The sequence below is a fragment of the Eretmochelys imbricata genome, chromosome 1 (assembly GCF_965152235.1).
Source record: "Eretmochelys imbricata isolate rEreImb1 chromosome 1, rEreImb1.hap1, whole genome shotgun sequence".
In the NCBI taxonomy this organism is placed as follows: domain Eukaryota; kingdom Metazoa; phylum Chordata; order Testudines; family Cheloniidae; genus Eretmochelys; species Eretmochelys imbricata.
The window spans coordinates 355,119,735-355,139,606 of NC_135572.1; the positions used below are offsets into that span (position 1 = coordinate 355,119,735).

Below are 19,872 nucleotides of genomic sequence, written 5' to 3' on the forward strand. Positions count from 1 at the left end.
GCTGTGTAGGGCCTTACAAGAGCCTTGAATCTGATGTAGTGAAGGAACAGGAGCTGGTTAGAGGGATACAAAGGAGGGCTAGATACGGACAATGCCAGGCCAGACAAATCATCTTAGTAACTCTATTTTGTATGGACTAAAGGAGAAGGAAGTTGCAATATTCAAAGATGATGCTCAGGCTACAGGCCTGAGTGACAGGGAGGATGGTTGTGTTCTCAGCCATTACCTCCAGTGGGAAGGTGCTGGGTGGGCAGGGTGATGAGGAAGTCACCTTTGGCTATGTTGAGTTTAAGTGAAATCAATGAAATCAGCCCATTGCTAATGGCGAGACTGAAGGCCATAGGGGAGCTGCTGTATTTATTTTTACACAAGTGGACTGCTTTACCCCTTTCTCTGTTGCTGGTCTCTGATTATGAGCTCTCTTGGGCAAGGATGGAGGCTTATTCCCCAGAGGTCTCAGTAGGGAATGTTCCATCGTGATCAGAGTAGAAGACAAGCTGGCACTAAAGACAGAATAGGGCCACACACCTGTAAAGAGCGATCAGCTGTTGTGACCTGCACAGGACGTGCCACGTTTGTCTTTCTCCCAGAGGACAGAAGCGACTTCGTCTGTACACAGTGAAAGCTGGCCTCCAGATTTGAAGAGAAGGTTAAAAGGACTAGAGACCCAAGTATAAACCCTGCGTTGCATCAAAGAAAAGGAAGACTTTCTGGGTAGAAGTCAGCGTTTGGTACTGCAGGCACAGCATGCTGAAGTATCAGAGAGGGTAGTAGAGAACGGGGAAGAAAATTGGCAACATGTGACCTCCCGAAGAAGAAAGAGGAGAACCCATGTACTCCCAATGCAGATAGAGGTAAGAAACTATTTTCAGGCTCTCTACACAGGTACTACGGTGGAGAATGGTTTGGAAGAGTTATCTGAGGGAAGGGATCAGAAGGAGACCCCATCAACCGGAAGGTATGGGATGCATTGTCCTAGGGATCGGGGTTCCACGACCACCACTCCTGTCATAAATATAAAGGGAAGGGTAAACCCCTTTGAAATCCCTCCTGGCCAGGGGAAAGCTCCTCTCACCTGTAAAGGGTTAAGAAGCTAAAGGTAACCTCGCTGGCACCTGACCAAAATGACCAATGAGGAGACAAGATACTTTCAAAAGCTGGGAGGAGGGAGAAAAACAAAGGGTCTGTGTCTGTCTGTATGCTGGGTCTTGGCCGGGGATAGACCAGGAATGGAGTCTTAGAACTTTTAGTAAGTAATCTAGCTAGGTATGTGTTAGATTATGATTTCTTTAAATGGCTGAGAAAAGAATTATGCTGAATAGAATAACTATTTCTGTCTGTGTATCTTTTTTGTAACTTAAGGTTTTGCCTACAGGGGTTCTCTATGTTTTTTAATCTAATTACCCTGTAAGATATCTACCATCCTGATTTTACAGGGGGGATTTCTTTATTTCTATTTACTTCTATTTTCTATTAAAAGTCTTCTTGTAAAAAACTGAATGCTTTTTCATTGTTCTCAGATCCAAGGGTTTGGGTCTGTGGTCACCTATGCAAATTGGTGAGGCTTTTTATCCAACATTTCCCAGGAAAGGGGGGGTGCAAGTGTTGGGAGGATTGTTCATTGTTCTTAAGATCCAAGGGTCTGGGTCTGTAGTCACCTAGGCAAATTGGTGAGGCTTTTTACCAAACCTTGTCCAGGAAGTGGGGTGCAAGGTTTTGGGAAGTATTTTGGGGGGAAGGACGCGTCCAAACAGCTCTTCCCCAGTAACCAGTATTAGTTTGGTGGTGGTAGCGGCCAGTCCAAGGACAACGGGTGGAATATTTTGTACCTTGGGGAAGTTTTGACCTAAGCTGGTAAAGATAAGCTTAGGAGGTTTTTCATGCAGGTCCCCACATTTGTACCCTAGAGTTCAGAGTGGGGGAGGAACCTTGACAACTCCCAAGAGGAGGAGACGGCTGATGGTGGTCGGGACTCCCTCCTAAGGAGGACGGAGTCATGCATCTGCCGTCCAGACTGGGAAACTTGAGAAGTGTGCTGCTTGCTTGGAGCTAGAATTCAGGATGTGATGGAGTGTCTGCCGAGACTGATCAAGCTCTCAGACCGCTACCCCTTCCTACTTCTCCACGTGGGCACCAATAATGCTGCCAAGAACGATCAGCAGGTCACTTGAGCAGGTCACTGCAGACTACGTGGCTCTGGGAAGAAGGATAAAGGACTTTGAGGGGCAAGTCGTGTTCTCATCCATCCTTCCTGTTGAAGGAAAAGGCCCAGGTAGGGACCATCGAATAGGGAGGCAAATGCGTGGTTACGCAGGTGCTGTCGGAGAGAGGGCTTTGGATTCTTTGATCATGGGATGCTGTTCCAGGAAGAAGGATTACTAGGAAGAGATGGGATCCACTTAATGGAGAGAGGGAAGAGCATCTTCGCAGGCAGGCTTGCTAACCTAGTGAGGAGAGCTTTAAACTAGGTTCGCCCGTGGGTGGTCATATAAGCCCAGAGGTAAGTGGGATACCGGTAGGAAACACAAGGAGGAGTGTGCAACAGGAGAGGCCTCCTGATTCATAGTGAGAAAGCAGGGCAATTGGCTAATTATCTTAGGTGCCTGTACATGAACGCAAGAAGCCTGGGAAATAAGCAGGGAGAACTGGAAGTCCTGGCACACTCAAGGAACTCTGATGTGATTGGAATAACAGAGACTTGGTGGGGTAACTCACATGACTGGAGCTCTGTCATGGAGGGGTATAAACTGTTCAGGAAGGACAGGCGGGGGAGAAAAGGTGGGGGAGTTGCACTGTATGTAAGAGAGCTCTGTGATTGCTCAGAGCTCCAGTATGAAACCAGAGAAAAACCTGTTGAGAGTCTTTGCGTTAAGTTTAGAGGCGAGAGCAACAAAGGTGATGTCATGGTGGGCGTCAGCCATAGACCACCAGACCAGAAGGATTAGGTAGACAAGGGTTTCTTCAGACAACTAACGGCAGTTTCCAGATCACAGGCTCCGGTTCTCATGGGGGACTTCAGTCACCCTGACATCTGCTGGGAGAGCAATACAGCGGTACACAGACAATCCAGGAAGTTTTTGGAGAGTGCTGGGACAACTTCCTAGTGCAAGTGCTGGAGGAACCAACTAGGGGCCATGCTCCTCTTGACCTGCTGCTCACAAACAGGGAAGAATTGGTAGGGGAATAGCAGTGGGTGGCAACCTGGGTAGCAGTGACCATGAGATGGTCGAGTTCAGGATCCTGACAAAAGGAAGAAAGGAGAGCAGCAGAATATGGACCCTGGACTTCAGAAAAGCAGATTTTGACTCCCTCAGGGAACTGATGGGCAGGATCCCCTGGGAGGCTAAAATGAGGGGGAAAGGAGCCCAGAAGAGCTGGCTGTATTTTAAAGAAGCCTTATTAAGGACGCAGGAGCAACCCATCCCAATGTGCAGAAAGAATGGCAAGTATGGCAGGCGACCAGCTTGGCTTAACAGAAATCTTCAGTGAGCTTAAACACAAAAAGGAAGCTTACAAGAAGTGGAAACTTGGACAGATGACTAGGAAGGAGTATAAAAGTATTGCTTGAGCATGCAGGGTGGAATCAGGAAGGCCAAAGCACAGTTGGAGTTGCAGCTAGCAAGGGATGTGAAGGGTAACAAGAAGGGTTTCTACAGGTAATGTGGAAAAAGCTGAACTACTCAATGCTTTTTTTGCCTCAGTCTTCACAGACAAGGTCAGCTCCCAGACTGCTGCACTGGGAAGCACAGTATGGATAGAAGGTAAGCAGCTCTCAGTGGTGAAAGAACAGGTTAAGGACTATTTAGAAAAGCTGGACGTGCACAAGTCCATGCAGCCGGATCTAACGCATCCAAGGGTGCTGAGGGCGTTGGCTGATGTGATTGCAGAGCCATTGGCCATTATCTTTGAAAACTTGTTGTGATCAGGGGAGGTCTTGGACAATTGGCAAAAGGAAAATATAGTGCCTATCTTTAAAAAAGGGAAGAAAGAGAATCCGGGGAACACAGACTGGTCAGCCTCACCTCAGTCCCTGGAAAAATCATGGAGCAGGTCCTCAAGGAATCCATTTTGAAGCACTTGGAGGAGAGGAAGGTGATCAGGAACAGTCAACATGGATTCATCAAGGGCACGTCATGCCTGATCAACCTGATTGCCTTCTATGATTGGATAACTGGCTCTGTGGAGATGGGGAGAGCGGTGGACGTGATTTACCTTGACTTTAGCAAAACTTTTGATACCGTCTCCCACAGTAATCTTGCCAGCAAGTTAAAGTAGTAAGGATTGGATGAATGGACTATAAGGTGGATAGAAAACTGGCTAGATCGTCGGGCTCAATGGCTTGATGTCTAGTTGGCAGCCAGTATCAAGCGGAGTGCCCCAGGGGTCAGTCCTGGGGCTGGTTTTGTTCAACATCTTCATTAATGATCTGGATGATGGGATGGATTGCGCCTTCAACAAGTTCACAGATGACACTAAGCTGGGGGAGAGGTAGATATGCTGGAGGGTAGGGAAAGGATCCAGAGTGACCTAGACAAATTGAAGGATTGGGCCAAAAGAAATCTGATGAGGTTCAACAAGGACAAGTGCTGAGTCCTGCACTTAGGACGGAAGAATCCCATGCACTGCTACAGGCTTGGGACCAACTGGCTAAGCAGCAGTTCTGCAGAAAAGGACCTGGGGATTACCGTTGATGAGAAGCTGGATATGAGTCAACAGCGTGCCCTTGTTGCCAAGAAGGCTAATGGTATATTGGGCTGCTTTAGTAGAAGCATTGCCAGCAGATTGAGGGAAGTGATTATTCCCCTCTATTCAGCACTGGTGAGGCCACATCTGGAGTATTGCATCCAGTTTTTGACCCCCCACTGCAGAAAGGATGAGGACAAATTGGAGAGAGTCCAGCAGAGGGCAACACAAATGATTGGGACTGGGGCACATGATTTATGACGAAAGGCTGAGGGAACTGGGATTATTTAGTCTGCAGAAGAGAAGAGAAGAGAGAGGGGGGATTTGATTGCAGCCTTCAACTATCTGAAGGGGGGTTCCAAAGAGGATGGAGCTAGGCTGTTCTCAATGGTGGCAGATGACAGAACAAGGAGCAATGGTCTCAAGTTGCAGTGGGGGAGGTCTAGGTTGGATATTAGGAAAAAATATTTCACTAGGAGGGCAGTGAAGCACTGGAAAGGTTACCTAGGGAGGTGGTGGAATCTCCATCCTTAGAGGTTTTTAAGGCCCGGCTTGACAAAGCCTTGGCTGGGATTGGACTAGATGACCTCCTGAGGTCTCTTCCAACCCTCATCTTCCATGATTCTATGGGTCAGACCAATGGTTCATCTAGCTCAGTATTCTGTCTCTGACAGTGACCAGTTCCTGAGCTTCAGGGGGAGTGTATAGAACAGGGCAATTTAGAGAGATCCATTTGTCTTCCTTTCCTGGTTTCTGGCAGTCAGAGGTTTAGGTTTGCCCCGAGCATGGGGTTACATCCCTGACTATCCTGGCTAATAACCATTGATGGACCTATCCTCCAGGAACTTTAGTTCTTTTCTGAACCCAGTTATATTTTTGGCCATCACCACATCCCATGGCAACGAGTTCCATAGATTAGTTGTGGGTTGTGTAAAAATGTATTTCCTCTTGTTTGTATTAAACCTGTTGCCTATTCATTTCATGGGGTAGGCCCTGGGTTTTGTATTGTGGGAAAGGGTAAACAACACTTGGGTATACAGTGTTCAAGGTTTAGGTGTACTATGGTTTAGGTATATAGTGCCATTCTGATATTTTTCGGTGATATTTTCTATCCCTTTCCTAATAGTTCCTAACACTGCCAGCCTTTTTGATTGCTGCTGTGCACTGAGCTGAAGTTTTCACAGAACTGCCCACAATGACTCCAAGATCTCTTTCTTGAGTGGTAACAGCTAACCCAGAACCCATCTTTATATATGTGTAGTTGGGATTTTCCTTTTAATGTGCATTCCTTTGCATTTATCAATGCTGAATTTCATCTGCCATTTTGTTGCCCAGTCACCCAGTTTTGTAAGATACCCCTGTAACTCTTCACAGTAGCTTTGGACTTAATTACCTTGAATAATTTCAGTATCATCTGCAAACTTTGCCACTTCACTGTTCACTCCTTTTTCCAGATCATTAATGAGTATGCTGAGCAGCACAGATCCCAGTACAGATCCGTGGGGGACCTCGCTGTTTAACTCTCTCCATTGTGAAAACGGACCATTTATTCCCATCCTATGTTTCCCTGTCTTTTAACCAGTTACTGATCCATGAGAGGACCTTTCCTCTTATCCCATGACTGCTTAGTTTCCTTAAGAGCCTTGGGTAAGCAACCCTGTCAAAGGCTTTCTGAAAATCCAAGTACACTATATCAACTGAATCAGCCTTGTCCACATGCTTGTTGACCCCCTCAAAGAATTCTAACAGATTGGTGAGGCATGATTTCCTTTTACAAAAGCTGTGTTGACTCTCCCACAACAAATCTTGTTCATCTATGTGATTTAGGGTGTCTCCATTGGGGGGGTGGGGGGAAGACTAAATTTGAGATGCTCTACAGGGTCCTAACTGCAAAAAGTGTTGAGCTCCCCATTTCTGAATAGTCAGACCCTAGTGCTAGCCATCCCAAGGCACTTCACAGACATTAGATAGGGAAACTGCTCCACCCAGCATGGTTTGAAAGGACTTGCAAACTTTATTTTGTTTTGTGACCTCAAACCTGTCTTCACATCACCATGTGTCTCTGGAGGAGCCATCCTGGTCTAATCAGGTTAAAAAAGCCAACGCTCTCAAAGATGCACAACAGAGCATAACAGATCTGCCAAAAGGTAGGGGATTTTACACAACAACGTGTGAACACCAATGTCGAGGTGCAACAGGGAAGCTTATGGATGGAGCATGAGTATGAATGGGGAAGCCCCAGACACCAACCTGTAAATTATAATGAATATAATGAGGCTTCAGTCCTGCCTTTTCCATGGAACATTAGCCAAACACAACAGCAAACAAAGATGCTACATTTTCCTCCAACAAACTGCAAGGGTCCCAAGGGAGATTACTGCAGCACTGCAACATAATTAAATAGTTCTTCCCCCCAACCCTCAACAGCTAAGCACTTCAAACTACCTATGTGGATGTCACCCATGTTATCTGCCATTCAGCTGCCAAATTTTTCCTAAAACTGTTAGTGATTAACTCTTTGCACAGTCCTGGTTCATCTTGTTCTATTTCAATGTGCTCCCCTCAGCTCATTCATAACCACCACAGGAGTGGATTTATCTAAGAGCTCAAAGGCTGGATAGGGACGGTTGATCTGGTACCCTACACACTGCATCACTAACACAGCGTGTGCCAGGATTCCAAAGAACCACGCATACAAGGGGTTCACCCTTTTCTGGATTAATGTCAATTTATTTAACTTTAATGGGAGCTGCTGGCTATGCGGTATTCTGAAAAAGCAAGCTGCGTATTTAGGTGCATAAATGTGGACTGAGAGACCTAACTTTAAACACCCATTTTTCAAGGTCTGGCCTTAGTCTTTTCCTGCACTCTCTTGTTGAGAGCAGATGCCTGCTGTGTGTATTGAGATTAAGTTGCTCTTTTACACATTTATCTTCTGCTGCAATCCACCAACTTCTACCTTTTCTGCTTTTCTGGCCTGGGGTTAGCATGATCTAAGGCCAAAAATCCCTCTCCTTGGGGGAGAAGCTAGAGCTCGGGAGGAGAAGAGCTGAAGACTTTTTTGGCTTTATTTTTTATATTTTCTAGCCTTTTAACTTTTCTTTTCCCTTCTTGGGAGGGGAAGGATGATCACTTGGGGCTTCCAATCACGAAGATATGGCAGAGAGGGAGCCTTGAGCCCCTGCATTCTTTTTGTCCAATATGAAATCGGAAAAGATGCATAGGGAGTACATCTCAGAAAGAGCTCAGATCTTCCTCCTGGGAAGAGAGTCAGCAAGGATTCCTTGCCAAGTGACTACTACCCACTGGAGAACCTGGGAGATGGCCCTGGAGCTTATTCAATGTGGGATGGATTAGGCGGGGAGATTTTTGGACCTACCCCTACAGAATCCTTGGCTGGAGAGGATAAGCCAGCCTGTTGAGTCTCAAGTACTGAAGAGGACTGACCTGCCCTTGTGGGAGTATCTCCTGAGGAGTCTCTGCTTTTTTGAGGGGGCGGGGGGAATGCAGAGGCCCCAGCAAGTCATCCAAACACACGGTCCTTTGCCATGGCCAAGCATGGATCCACAGGCTGGGAGCAATTGTGGCAAAATACCCCTTCTGTGGCTCCCGAGAGCATCTGTTCATGGGTGGAGCAGGTTGTGGCCCTGGGTGTGCTCTGCCAAGCTATGTGGAAGAGTCTACTCACCGCAGACACACTCCCTCGTTGCTTGGCATGATGCAGTGGCTCTCCTCCTTCGGCGCCCCCTCCCGACAGCTGCTCTGGACCTGCTTTGATCTGCCTCTTCCTGTGACTTGGCTCTTCGGCCAGGTCAATAACAGTCCCACCCTTTCCAGCATGCCAATGGTTCGGCCCAACTTCAGGCTTTTGGGGCCTGCCAGCCCTTGGCTCCAGAGTCGTCATGCCCCCTGCCCTAGTAGGGGAACCCAGGCCCGCCCTCTACCCTCTGTTCCAGCCCCAGGGGCTCTGTATTAAGCAGAGGAGGAGTGTTCAGACGCCCTGCCGTACATCTGGGCTGCTTCCTACTGTGGCCGGGCTTTTCTCACAGTCTCTGCCCCGGCTTATTCTTCTGTTGGTCCCAAAACAAAGGGCAGCCCAAACTACTTATGAGAGACAAAAAGGTCCTGTACCAGGCCTACCTGTCCCAAGGAGGCTCTAGCCCCAGCCAAGCCTTCCTTCCTTCACAGGGCTAGCTCAAAAGGTCTACTCCCTCTCCCAGTCAGCCACCACTGAGCTAGGCTTTTCCTCTGTCTCCCGCCTTCAGGCTTGACACCTTGCACAGGGGAACTGGGTGGGGCTGACTGGGGCCAGAGGCTCTGATTATCCCCTTCCTGGTCACTGAGGTCTGTATACTTCATCACAAGCTGGGATTGCAAATTCCTTCAGTTAATACTCTCAGGTAGTGTTAGTTAACACCGGGAAGCACTTTAAAAAGGTGTTTTTATTTTGACAATATTCCTTTATTCTGAAATTCTGAGCCTTTACCTTCCTCTTCTGTCATTTTGGCCTCGTTCTGATGTATCTGTAAAAACCTTATGTTCTTCTTACTTGATAAAAAAAAGGGGCTAGGAGAGGAGACAAAGAAGCAGATCGTGTTTTTCCATGGGAAACCAATTTTAAATCCTCAGCTCACGACCCTGTCGGCTAAATTACCTGTCCCTCCCTCACCTCCATATGATGCCGAGGATGACTCTAGAGCTGAATAAGGATACTCAGACCGGCTTGAATTAGAGGCAAAGCGTGGGCATACTCTGTGTACATTTTTCCCATGTGGCTCTGCTCCTAAGATAAACACTAATGTTGGGCCTCTCTCAAGCAGAGACTGCAAGTCTGCTAAAACCTGGCCAATTTTTGTGCAAGAGAAAGAGAGAGATGTGGCAAATGGAGACGAGGAGACCAAATATGCTTATTTCCACTTGTGATCTAAACAACATTTGAACCTAGGACTCCAGAAGCCTAGTGAACTAACTACTAAGCTCCCTCGATCAGCTGGCTTTACAGAACAGAGGAGGGTAAACCTGATTAGCTGTCTGTATCATGGTCAATTCAAATATATAGGAAACCTAGTTAAAAATACTGAGAAAGAATCATAGTATCTAACTTTTACTAAAGTTAGAAACTTTAAGTTTTGTTTTCTTTTAATGAAATATAAACAGCAGTGGAGGATATTTTAGGTAGCCAGCTAACAGGTGTTATGAGGCCAAAGCTTCCTAGAGAGGGGAAACACCTAATCAGTTGCAGAGTAGATTCCTCTGCGGTCCCCAAACAAAGGATGCATCAGATATTAACCTGGTATGTTTGATCTTAGTCAAATGGCCAAGGTACAATATTATAAGTTTTTAAAACTTCTGAAGAGTAATTTAACAGAAAACTATTCTCATTATGTTTTACCATAAATATTTTAATATCACTCCTTCCCTGAAAACTATGTTAATGACAGTGCAGAATTCTACATTCTCTATTAATTTCTAGTGATTTTAAGGGCAATTGCTATGGAATCCTATTACATTTCTATTGAAATCTACTAGTTTAATCTGTATTAAAGTCTACAGGGCTTTTCCATAAAGTAAAGACTATATCTAAGCTGAATTTAGTTTTACATTTAAAACATCTTTTAGGATCCCATATTCTCTAGAGGGCCTTTGTATAATGGCAGCTGCAAGTTCTGAAGTGTGAAGGGAGAACCGCACCTGAAAGTGATGCTCTATTATTTTGATTTTTAAGGACAAAATCTATTTTAAAATATACATAACAGTAATTTGAAGTCACAACGGCATTTTAAAATGTATTTAAATTCAATTTATTTAAAACAATTTAAAGAAATACTTAACAGTTATCTCACACTCCAGTTATCTCACACACACACCCCTGCATTTTTCAAATAGTTTGAGAAGGGAAGGCACCCACTCTTGGGGGCCTACCGTCTTGGTCACCCACCCCACATGGATCATGATGACTGTTAATGAAATATATGGTTTCAGAATAACAGCCGTGTTAGTCTGTATTCGCAAAAAGAAAAGGAGTACTTGTGGCACCTTAGAGACTAACCAATTTATTTGAACATAAGCTTTCGTGAGCTACAGCTCACTTCATCGGATGCATACTGTGGAAACTGCAGAAGACATTATATACACAGAGACCATGAAACAATACCTCCTCCCATCCCACTCTCCTGTTGGTAATAGCTTATCTAAAGTGATCACTCTCCTTACAATGTGTATGATAATCAAGTTGGGCCATTTCCAGCACAAATCCAGGTTTTCTCACCCTCAGCCCCCCCCCCCAAACTCACTCTCCTGCTGGTAATAGCCCATCCAAGTTGGGCTTGCTTATCATACACATTGTAAAGAGAGTGGTCACTTTGGATGGGCTATTACCAGCAGGAGAGTGAGTTTGTGTGTGGGGGGGGGGGGCGCGGAGGGTGAGAAAACCTGGATTTGTGCTGGAAATGGCCCAACTTGATTATCATACACATTGTAAGGAGAGTGATCACTTTACATAAGCTATTACCAGCAAGAGAGTGGAGGGGAGGAGGTATTGTTTCATGGTCTCTGTGTATATAATGTCTTCTGCAGTTTCCACAGTATGCATCCGATGAAGTGAGCTGTAGCTCACGAAAGCTCATGCTCAAATAAATTGGTTAGTCTCTAAGGTGCCACAAGTCCTCCTTTTCCTTTAGTGAAATATATGTCATTTGTGTTTATGTATCAAACAGAGAAGTGTATGTACATATGCATTCCATCTGTGATAGACCAGTGAACTCACTGACACCCACTGGAGTTCACTGGTCTATCACAGGCCAAATGGGATGATCTCTAAGGGACACTGTTTTTTCTACAATGGTCCCCACTGTAATGTCTCGGCACTGATGGGTTGGGGGGGGGGGCGGTTTTCTTTGTATAACTATTATGCACATGTGCTCTAAGATGTAGAATCAGACATCCTGCAAATCAAAATATCACACACACACCCCTCTTGCCCTCACCACAAGTGTTGTTACTTGAGTATATTAGTGAAATATATATTTTGGGCCCACTCCTGTCACTCTCATTCCTTTCTTGGGTAGCAATCCCACCAACTTCCACAGGCATGTAGCCTTAATATGGATAGCAGGATTGGGCCATGAGTGCATTAGCATGTGCTTATCTACCCCACACCCATGATTGTTACTCTAATATGTACCTGTGAATTTGACCACACATATGCAAATTTAACACACCCACGGGTACATTTACGTCTGAATTCTACTACTCTTCACTCATAAAAGTGAGAGGAAAAGACAGACAGACAAATGTATCCCTCTTTGCTCTAAGAAATAGCACACGTGATCAGAACACCTACAGAAACAATCCATAACGCCAGCCAGCAGCTTAATCCCAACATTCCAAACTACCACCACAAAAATTAACTCACCTGTGGAATTTTCTGTTAGACTCCACTTGCAACCTGAACAGTCTGCTGCTAGGAAGCCTGACAATAAAATGCAAGTATAAAATGCTGAACAAAGGGCAAAAATATTGCAGGGGGTGGTAGAACCAGAATAGCCCATGTACGGACAAGGAATATGCCCTCTTCACTCCACTTGTGAAGGACAACAACTGAACAGAAGTCATTCTTGCCCTTCATGGAATTAAAAGCCATATTCAGTGTCCACATATGGAGTATCACTAAAATATTAGATACGCTAAGACTATATATTTCTAACTATATTTTACATTACATAAACAGTTTAGGGGCAGGGAGTGTGCAATTATTACAGATGATCCCAGGTATTAATACTCTCTATCAGATCATTAGTGCAAAACCTTTCACCAGGAAGGAGATTTCTTGCTAATATTTAGATCAGTGACATAATCAGGCCACAGAAAGCCTGACAGGCAGGGCTGCTGTATGTTCCTAACAGCTATGGTCCCCATCTGTTAATGCTCTCCCCTCCACTCCCAGGGAAAGCGTGTGTGTGAGGTGAAAATGAAACAAAACAAAAAACACAAAACAAAACAAAACCAGACAGACACATGACCAAAGATGGATGCCAAACTGGGACTTCTCCACATCCCAGAAAGTTCCTAAAATCCAGGTTCTCTCCCCATCTGACCCACCAGTCACTTTAAACAAAAAAGATAAACTAGTCTTGAATAATTTTTTCAAGTTACAACAGACTTAAAACTAAATGAGTTTTCAAAAGTTAGGGTACACGTCACACTAGGATCACATATGAACACCAGCATTAGCGCACACTGTCGAGCATTTAATACGTGAAGGTATAAAGCAACTATTGTTCAGGGAGTAGAGTAATATGTAACCAGATACTCTCTGGGTTCATCTAAAAGATGCCTTTCCGAGCATTTCACTGGCTTGTTCAGCAGTGAACATATTTCTGCTAACACACAGAGCTACATTCATGGCTGACAAACAGGCCAAGATATGCAGGTTCTTTTCTTCACTCACTTTTGTGTGTGTTAGAAATGGAGTAAACCTGTGTTCATCAGTGCAATAGGCTCGTGTTAACTGTTCCTTATGGTTAATTGAGTGCCTATGGTTGGTTTTACTTTGAACCCCATTTTGATGTGTTTTCTTAGGCCAATCCAATGGTATTTGATTTAAAGGCAGAAGACGGATACTGTAAAATTGCCATCATGAGGCTCTCTATTAATCCTCACTCAATGGCTCTGAGATCAAATTGGCTCAGTTAACCCGCCAAATAAAGTTTTCCTGCCTGTACCGCAAATTCCGTGTGGAATCCAAAAGCGCACCTGGGGCCTGACTCTTCAGTCACCCTTCCGCTATAAAGGACAATTCTGACTGTGGAACATGAAGGGGAGTGAGATAACATCTTTTACCTCACCCACCTTGTCTTTCTAACATCCTGGGACTGACACAGTCCCAACAACACTGTACACAACTGTGGAGCATGCAGCAGACTAGAATCCGGCTCCCTCTCATGGAATTCTACCAGCTCCGTTGGGGTCTTCACTCGGGAACAGAGATGTGTTCTTTTGAGTTTGCTAATTGGAGTCAACTAACGTGAAGTAAAATTCTAGCGAAGGCATGATATGCAAATTGCTTTGTCTTCACTAGGATTTCACTTCATGTTAGTTAACTAACTCGAGTTAAGAACACACTTTTTTCCTTGTGAAGACAAGGTCATTGAGAGAGTCCAAGCTTCCTGCCTTTTCTCCTCCAAAGTAACACCTAAAACTAACACCTATGCCCCCCACCTCCCTTCCAATAAAGCAGTCCTGCTACAATGACCACACACTGTTCTTTGTTCTGTTATGTGCCAGATTGCCACAGCCTATCCTTTCACTGCCTGTAGACGGTACATTTTTAGGGCAGGAGCCTGTTAGCTGTTTGGCACACATTCCCCACTGTACATGTCCTATGCACCTTCAGCACTGTAAGCAATAAATCAGAGTAAACACATGACTCAAAGCCATAGTAGGTGTAGCATAAGGGACAGTTTTTACAATCAATATTTTTTAAAAAGCATTTTCTTGCATTGTGTCTTTGTTGTGTAGCAGGTGGAGACTATTTATTTTTGGTACGCTACTGCCTTTGGCAGATTACTGCTATTTAACTCTGCATATCTGTTGATAAAAAAGGGTTTAGAGGCTGGGACTGATGACTAAAACATACATTTGTGTGTCATAAGCCACACACATCACAGGTTTTACTGAGTGTGGTTAGCTAGTATGGTACTAAGCAATTCTTGGGCGCGTGTTCACCTCAAGAGGGATCCACACAGACAAATACTCAAAGAAGAATTAAGCAGCCCCTTCCATAAGAGGTCTGTTTGTTCTCTACCTCACGGCAGTGGTTCTGAACCACAGGTACATTTACCTCTGGAGCTACACAGATGTCTTCCAGTGAGTACTCAGCTCATCTAGATCAGTGCTTCTCAACCTGGAGGCTGCAACCACCGGGGGGAGGAGGGGTGCGGTGCGGGATGGCTTTAGGGGTGGCAAGCAGGATCCCACAAAGCTAAGTTTCATGCTTCAGCTCTGGGCGGCGGGACTTGGGCTTCAGACAAGGCTCACAAGTGAAAAACAGGTTCAAGTATCACACTAAAATGTAAGTACAATATTTATATTCCAATTGATTTATTTTATAATTATGTGGTAAAAATGAGAAAGTCAGCACTTTTTCAGTAATAGTGTGCTGTGACCCTTTTGTATTTTTATGTCTGAGTTTGTAAGCAAGTAGTTTTTAAGTGAGGTGAAACTTGGGGTATGCAAGACCACTCCTGAAAGGAGTACAGTAGTCTTGAAACTTTGAAAACCATTCCCTTAAGGGACAACAGAACAGGTTAAAAATTCTGATTGATACAGGAACAGAAAAAAGTAACTCCCAGTGTTGAAAAAATAATTCTGTTATAAATATTGACAGGTAACATTTTCAAAAGCTCAATGTCTTAGAAGCCCAAGTTCCATTTTCAAAAGTGAGATAGCACTTTTAGAATCTAATTCCTACATTGCATTTAGACTTCCTGAGTGCCTGTCATATCCGAAATGGGACTTAATGTGCTTTTGAAATTCTTACCCAAGAATCTCAGTACAAATGCATTTTTTAAGATGACACATTGTGATTTAAAAGCTAGCAGTGGGTTAAATTCATTGAGGATGTAACTCCATTGACTTGTTGACTCCAGTGACTTCAAGGGAGTTGAACCAGAACTTAGACAAAACAATCTACAAGATCATTGCCAATTTGGCTTGACCTATACTGAAAGTAAACACCCATGATTTCAGAGGTTAAGGGGCAACAGAGCCATGAATACAGCTGCAATAAAATATATACATTTACATTCTAAAGTACAATGAACACACGGTTTTGTGCACATCAATCTGCATCTGCTAGAGCTTGAAAATACACAGAATTTGTTTTAGCAGGGGAGAAATTGGACGGCTCAGGGGAATAGAAAATAAGAGCCTCTCACCAACAGGTCTCCTGTTCAAATCTGTCCTAGCCAGTCGTAACAGATGGCCATTTCTGAAGGCTGTTCAGTAACTTATGAACTGAGGGACTGTCTCAGTCAGTTTCCTAGTGGACAACTTGTCCATGTCACAAACACATGCTGCTGGCATTTTTGGCAGATCCAGTGGAGAAGCAAAAGATGATACAGGCAGGTAACAACTACTCTCTACCTGATAAAAGGAGCTCCCGCCAGAAGAGGGTTGAATCAGATCAATGGGATCGTATGTAGGAAGATCATGCTGCAGCTGCCTTTGCGACACCTATTCTCAGAGTCTCAACAACTGAAGATTAGACAACTTAGTTCATGATTGCCTCTTGTGCTTTGTTCCTTGTAAGGAGGATCCTATGAATATTTACCAAGCTTCCCCTGGAAGATGCTTTGAGTTTGCTGACTAAAATCACCGGGGGAGGTAGAGACGAGGAAATTGAAGGATCCTCAGAACTCCAAGACCAGGAGGAGCCACACACATTCTCTCCTTGAAAACGGAGAGAAAATTACTGTGATCTCAAGACCAACTATGGGAATAGTAAATGGTGCCATGATCAATTCTGAACAAATTCCAAGCTAATGTCCTTTCTCTGGGTCTCCCAGTGTCTCTGTGCTTTAGCCTGGGAGCTCTTGGGGCAAGGACTTTCTAACAGCATAGGGCACGCTGTCAGCACTTAATTGGTGTGGAATCCAAGACACCATGTGTACAGCTGTTATTTTGTAGAACATTCTAGTCTAGGAATAGCAGCTAGTGAGTAGCCTCCCTGGCAGAGAGGGCTATTTGAGAGTCCACAGAAGAAGAGTTATGTAGGATAGGAAGTTACCTCAAGAGTTATTTCTGCCCAGGAATAAATGAAGCCAAAGGAGTTCATTCTCAGTGGGGTGAGGATGGAGTCAAATTCAGATCTAGGCCCGCCCTTTACTGGAAAAGATCCAGGGGAAACTACTTTAGCAGCAATCGCTCTTTGCATCTCGTAATTTATTTCGCAGCTTCACACTGACTCAAAACCCCTTGTGCCCCCTCCACTGTGAGAAAGGGTTGCACAGTGACATCTGGAACTGCTCCAAGCACACTGCCCTCCTGACGGACTTGAGCAGCCAAGTAATTAGCACCCCTGTGCCACAGTAAAGCCCTATTTCCTGTCCAAGCGCGTTGCGCGCAGAAGCCTGACCCCCAAGGGGAAGACAGGCTCCTGGGGAGGGGCTTGAGTGGCTGTGTCATGCAGCCACAGATAGAATGCGTAAAGGTGGGTGGGCAGCAGTAGAAGTCGCCGCCCCAAGCCTTGTGTTCTCATGCCAAAGTCCGCAGTGCGGAAAAATAGGCCGATTCCTCTTGCAATCTTCCTACACAGCTGGTTACTGCCTGCGGATTACTGCAGTCACATGAGCTGCTTTACAGCAAAGCCCAGCTGTCTTCATGAGCTGAGAAGGTCACTGGGAAGACACCCGGCTCAAGAGAGAAACATGCTGCCCTCCACAGGGCAGCTGAGGGCATGATTTGCTGCCAAAGGCAACAAGGGGCAGCAGCATTAACATTTCCCTCCTGGTCACAGGGCAAGAGAAAAATGGCTTCACATTCAAGCCTGTCATCGTGACCCACCCAATGACAGCAGAGAGCAAGTATTTGCCACCTATGTCAGTCTCACCCCATTCATTTGCTGGGCTGCAATCGGGGGGGGGGGGGGGCACAAGATGGTGGATTTGCCAGGAAGTGACAGAATGGTCAAGTTGGAATTTGCCAGTGGCTATTCCCAATTTGCATTTAGGATTTGAAAAATCGTATCAGATGACTGCTCCATAAGGTCTGGGTACTCTGTCTACAGCAGAGGCCAGTACTTGGTGATTCAGACAAAGGCCACACACTGTGTTAACTAGCCATGCTGTACACTGGGGTGGCAGAACATTCCTCCCTGACCCCTGTCATGATCTGCTGACACCTTGAGGCATGCGGACTGATCACTCCTTTCTTAGCACAAGTAGCTAGAAATGTTATCCAGCCCCTTTTCAAAGCCAGCAGCAGCACTGGACTCTTTAGGGAATAGCAACCAAAGGATGAAAGTGATACGTTCTATAAAAGCAGAAGCACAAAAGTCCTGTGTGACCAGCTCATAAAATTAATTCCCAAACACATGCTGTCTTTACCACTATGCCATGCACACCATTTTAGGGCCCCACCTCTAATCCTTACTCACAGGAGTACTTCCATTGACTACAGTGAGATAGCTCACATGGGTAAGGGCTACGAGATTGGGCTCTTATTTAAGTCCTAGAGGCAAAAGGTTTTTAAATCAGTCTGTGCTGCAGACTACATGATGAAGGCTACACTGACTGGGCCTTACTCTTTCTGGGGCGAAAGAGGAAGACTGGGTCTGACTCCACTGTGAAGGAACTTCAATTAACATACATGTCAAGGCTATTCCTCTCTTAAAGGGACAGATGTACAAACACGCTTCAGTGCTTGAAATTAAATTAAACAGAAATTTATTTGGGAAAGCCCCTGTTTGCAGCTTAACTTACAAGGGATTTCTTCTGCCTGCAGGGGACGTTTATAGGAGGAACCGTCTCACTTCGTAAGATGCCTTATACAGTTACAACAGCTTGCTGGGATTTGAGCCAGCTTCCCATTTGGATCAAATTGCATCCCTCTGCCACTGACATCCATTAAGAGCGAGCCTGTAGCTCAAAGCTGCCCTCAGGTTCGACTATTTTTCTCCCACCAAAGAAAACCCCCATAACATTTTCTAATGGACTCTTTACTCTTTTCCTAAAAACAGAGGGTGCCCAAACTTTGCCCAGCTAATAGCCCTGTGGGCAACCTGCCAGGATTCCGAGAGCCATGCCCTAGTTGCGTCAAAAAATTCAGAGTGCAGCCAGCCTCATCAGAAACAGAGAGGCACAGAGATGGTAGAGCCCCTCCTGATTGAAACTGATTCAGGGTAACCACAGGCTGCACATCAGTGTCCTGTGGGCCACGGTTATACCTCGGCATCACTTCAGTCAACCCTGCCTTCAAGGGGAGAGTACGGGTAGAAAAATGGTAATGCAGCTAAGGGCATACAAGGCCCAGAAGAAGGCTCTCAACATGTGGTCTGAGGGAAAATCTGCTTCTCCCAGGAATTATATCAGCCACCATGGAGCCTGAAACTGCACCAAAAGGACCAGCTGCAGCAGGTGCTACTTCACTCCCCTCTATGCAGGACCCAGACACCAGAGGATCAGCAGGGATCAGAGAGCACAAGGACCAAAAGGTCCCCCCTCCCTCCAAGTCTCCCTCTTGTGGGCTGGCACTCCCTTAGATACCTCACCAGCTGTCTGTTCATGGAGGCAGCTTGACTAGGCCCCTGAACAAAGGAGGGGGCTACTGCAGTACTTGTTCAAGGCTGCCTGATGACTGATGACAGAGGATGGTGAGCAAGGAACTTTGGACAGTGAGAGTGGTGGAGAAGATTGAGTGAAGGGGCACTTTTTTGCATGGTGGCTGCTATTAGAATGGAAGCTCTTTGGGGGCAGGGACTGTGTCTTCCTACATGTTTGAGGAGCCCTGAGCACATTTTGGCCATTGCCACAAGCAAAAAATATATGTTTGTAATCATATTTGGCGTCAGAGTCAGGAACAGAGCCCCACCTTTCCTAAAAGTGTGTAGAGCAGAGAGAGCTTGGCTGGAATTTAAGGAGCAGCTTTGGGGTTGATCTTGTTCTGCTGCCACAGTTAGACAAATCCTGCTTTGAACTTGTAAGCCAGGCAAAATGACTCTGGATGCCATTGCTGTGAGAAAGGGAGGGGATGCACCACTGGCTGCTTTGCGGACTATAATTGTGTTTACAACAAAGTGCAGTGCACCCCAAGCACTGCAAAGCAAATTGCCCTTTGTTATTTAATTAGTGCAGCTCATCAGGATGACACCATCCAGACCCACCCTTGGGGGGAAGCAGTAATGCTACCATTTCTACATCGCTGAGCACTCACAGCTCCCTGTGGTCCCAACTGTTTGAAAATGGACCCACGCGGTCCTGAGACCGGGATGTTCAGCTGAGGGACTTTTTTCTTTGTAAGCATTTGTCCATCTAGCTCTGTGTCTCCACATGACACCGCGTGGTGAGACATGCCAAATCAATAGTCTGTCATTCCCCACCCCCAAATAAGGCTGTTCCCCCATAATCACTCCTCCTCAGGCAAAAGCCTGAGACTGACTTGTCAAAGTTGCCTAAGTGATTAGGCACCCAA

General features: G+C 45.4%; 1 protein-coding gene across 5 annotated transcripts in view; it reads right to left on the reverse strand.

Moving 5' to 3' along the window:
• The window catches only part of NRF1 (nuclear respiratory factor 1), a 106,606-nt gene that overhangs the window by 7,593 nt on the left and 79,141 nt on the right, over positions 1-19,872 (reverse strand). For 4 of the 5 annotated variants that reach the window (XM_077837525.1, XM_077837554.1, XM_077837533.1 and 1 more), the window contains one exon: positions 12,098-12,154. The exons of the other annotated variant lie outside the window; for it this stretch is intronic. In XM_077837525.1, coding sequence (XP_077693651.1) covers positions 12,098-12,154 — 57 coding nt within the window. The remainder of the gene's footprint in view (positions 1-12,097; positions 12,155-19,872) is intronic. 5 annotated transcript variants of the gene reach the window in all.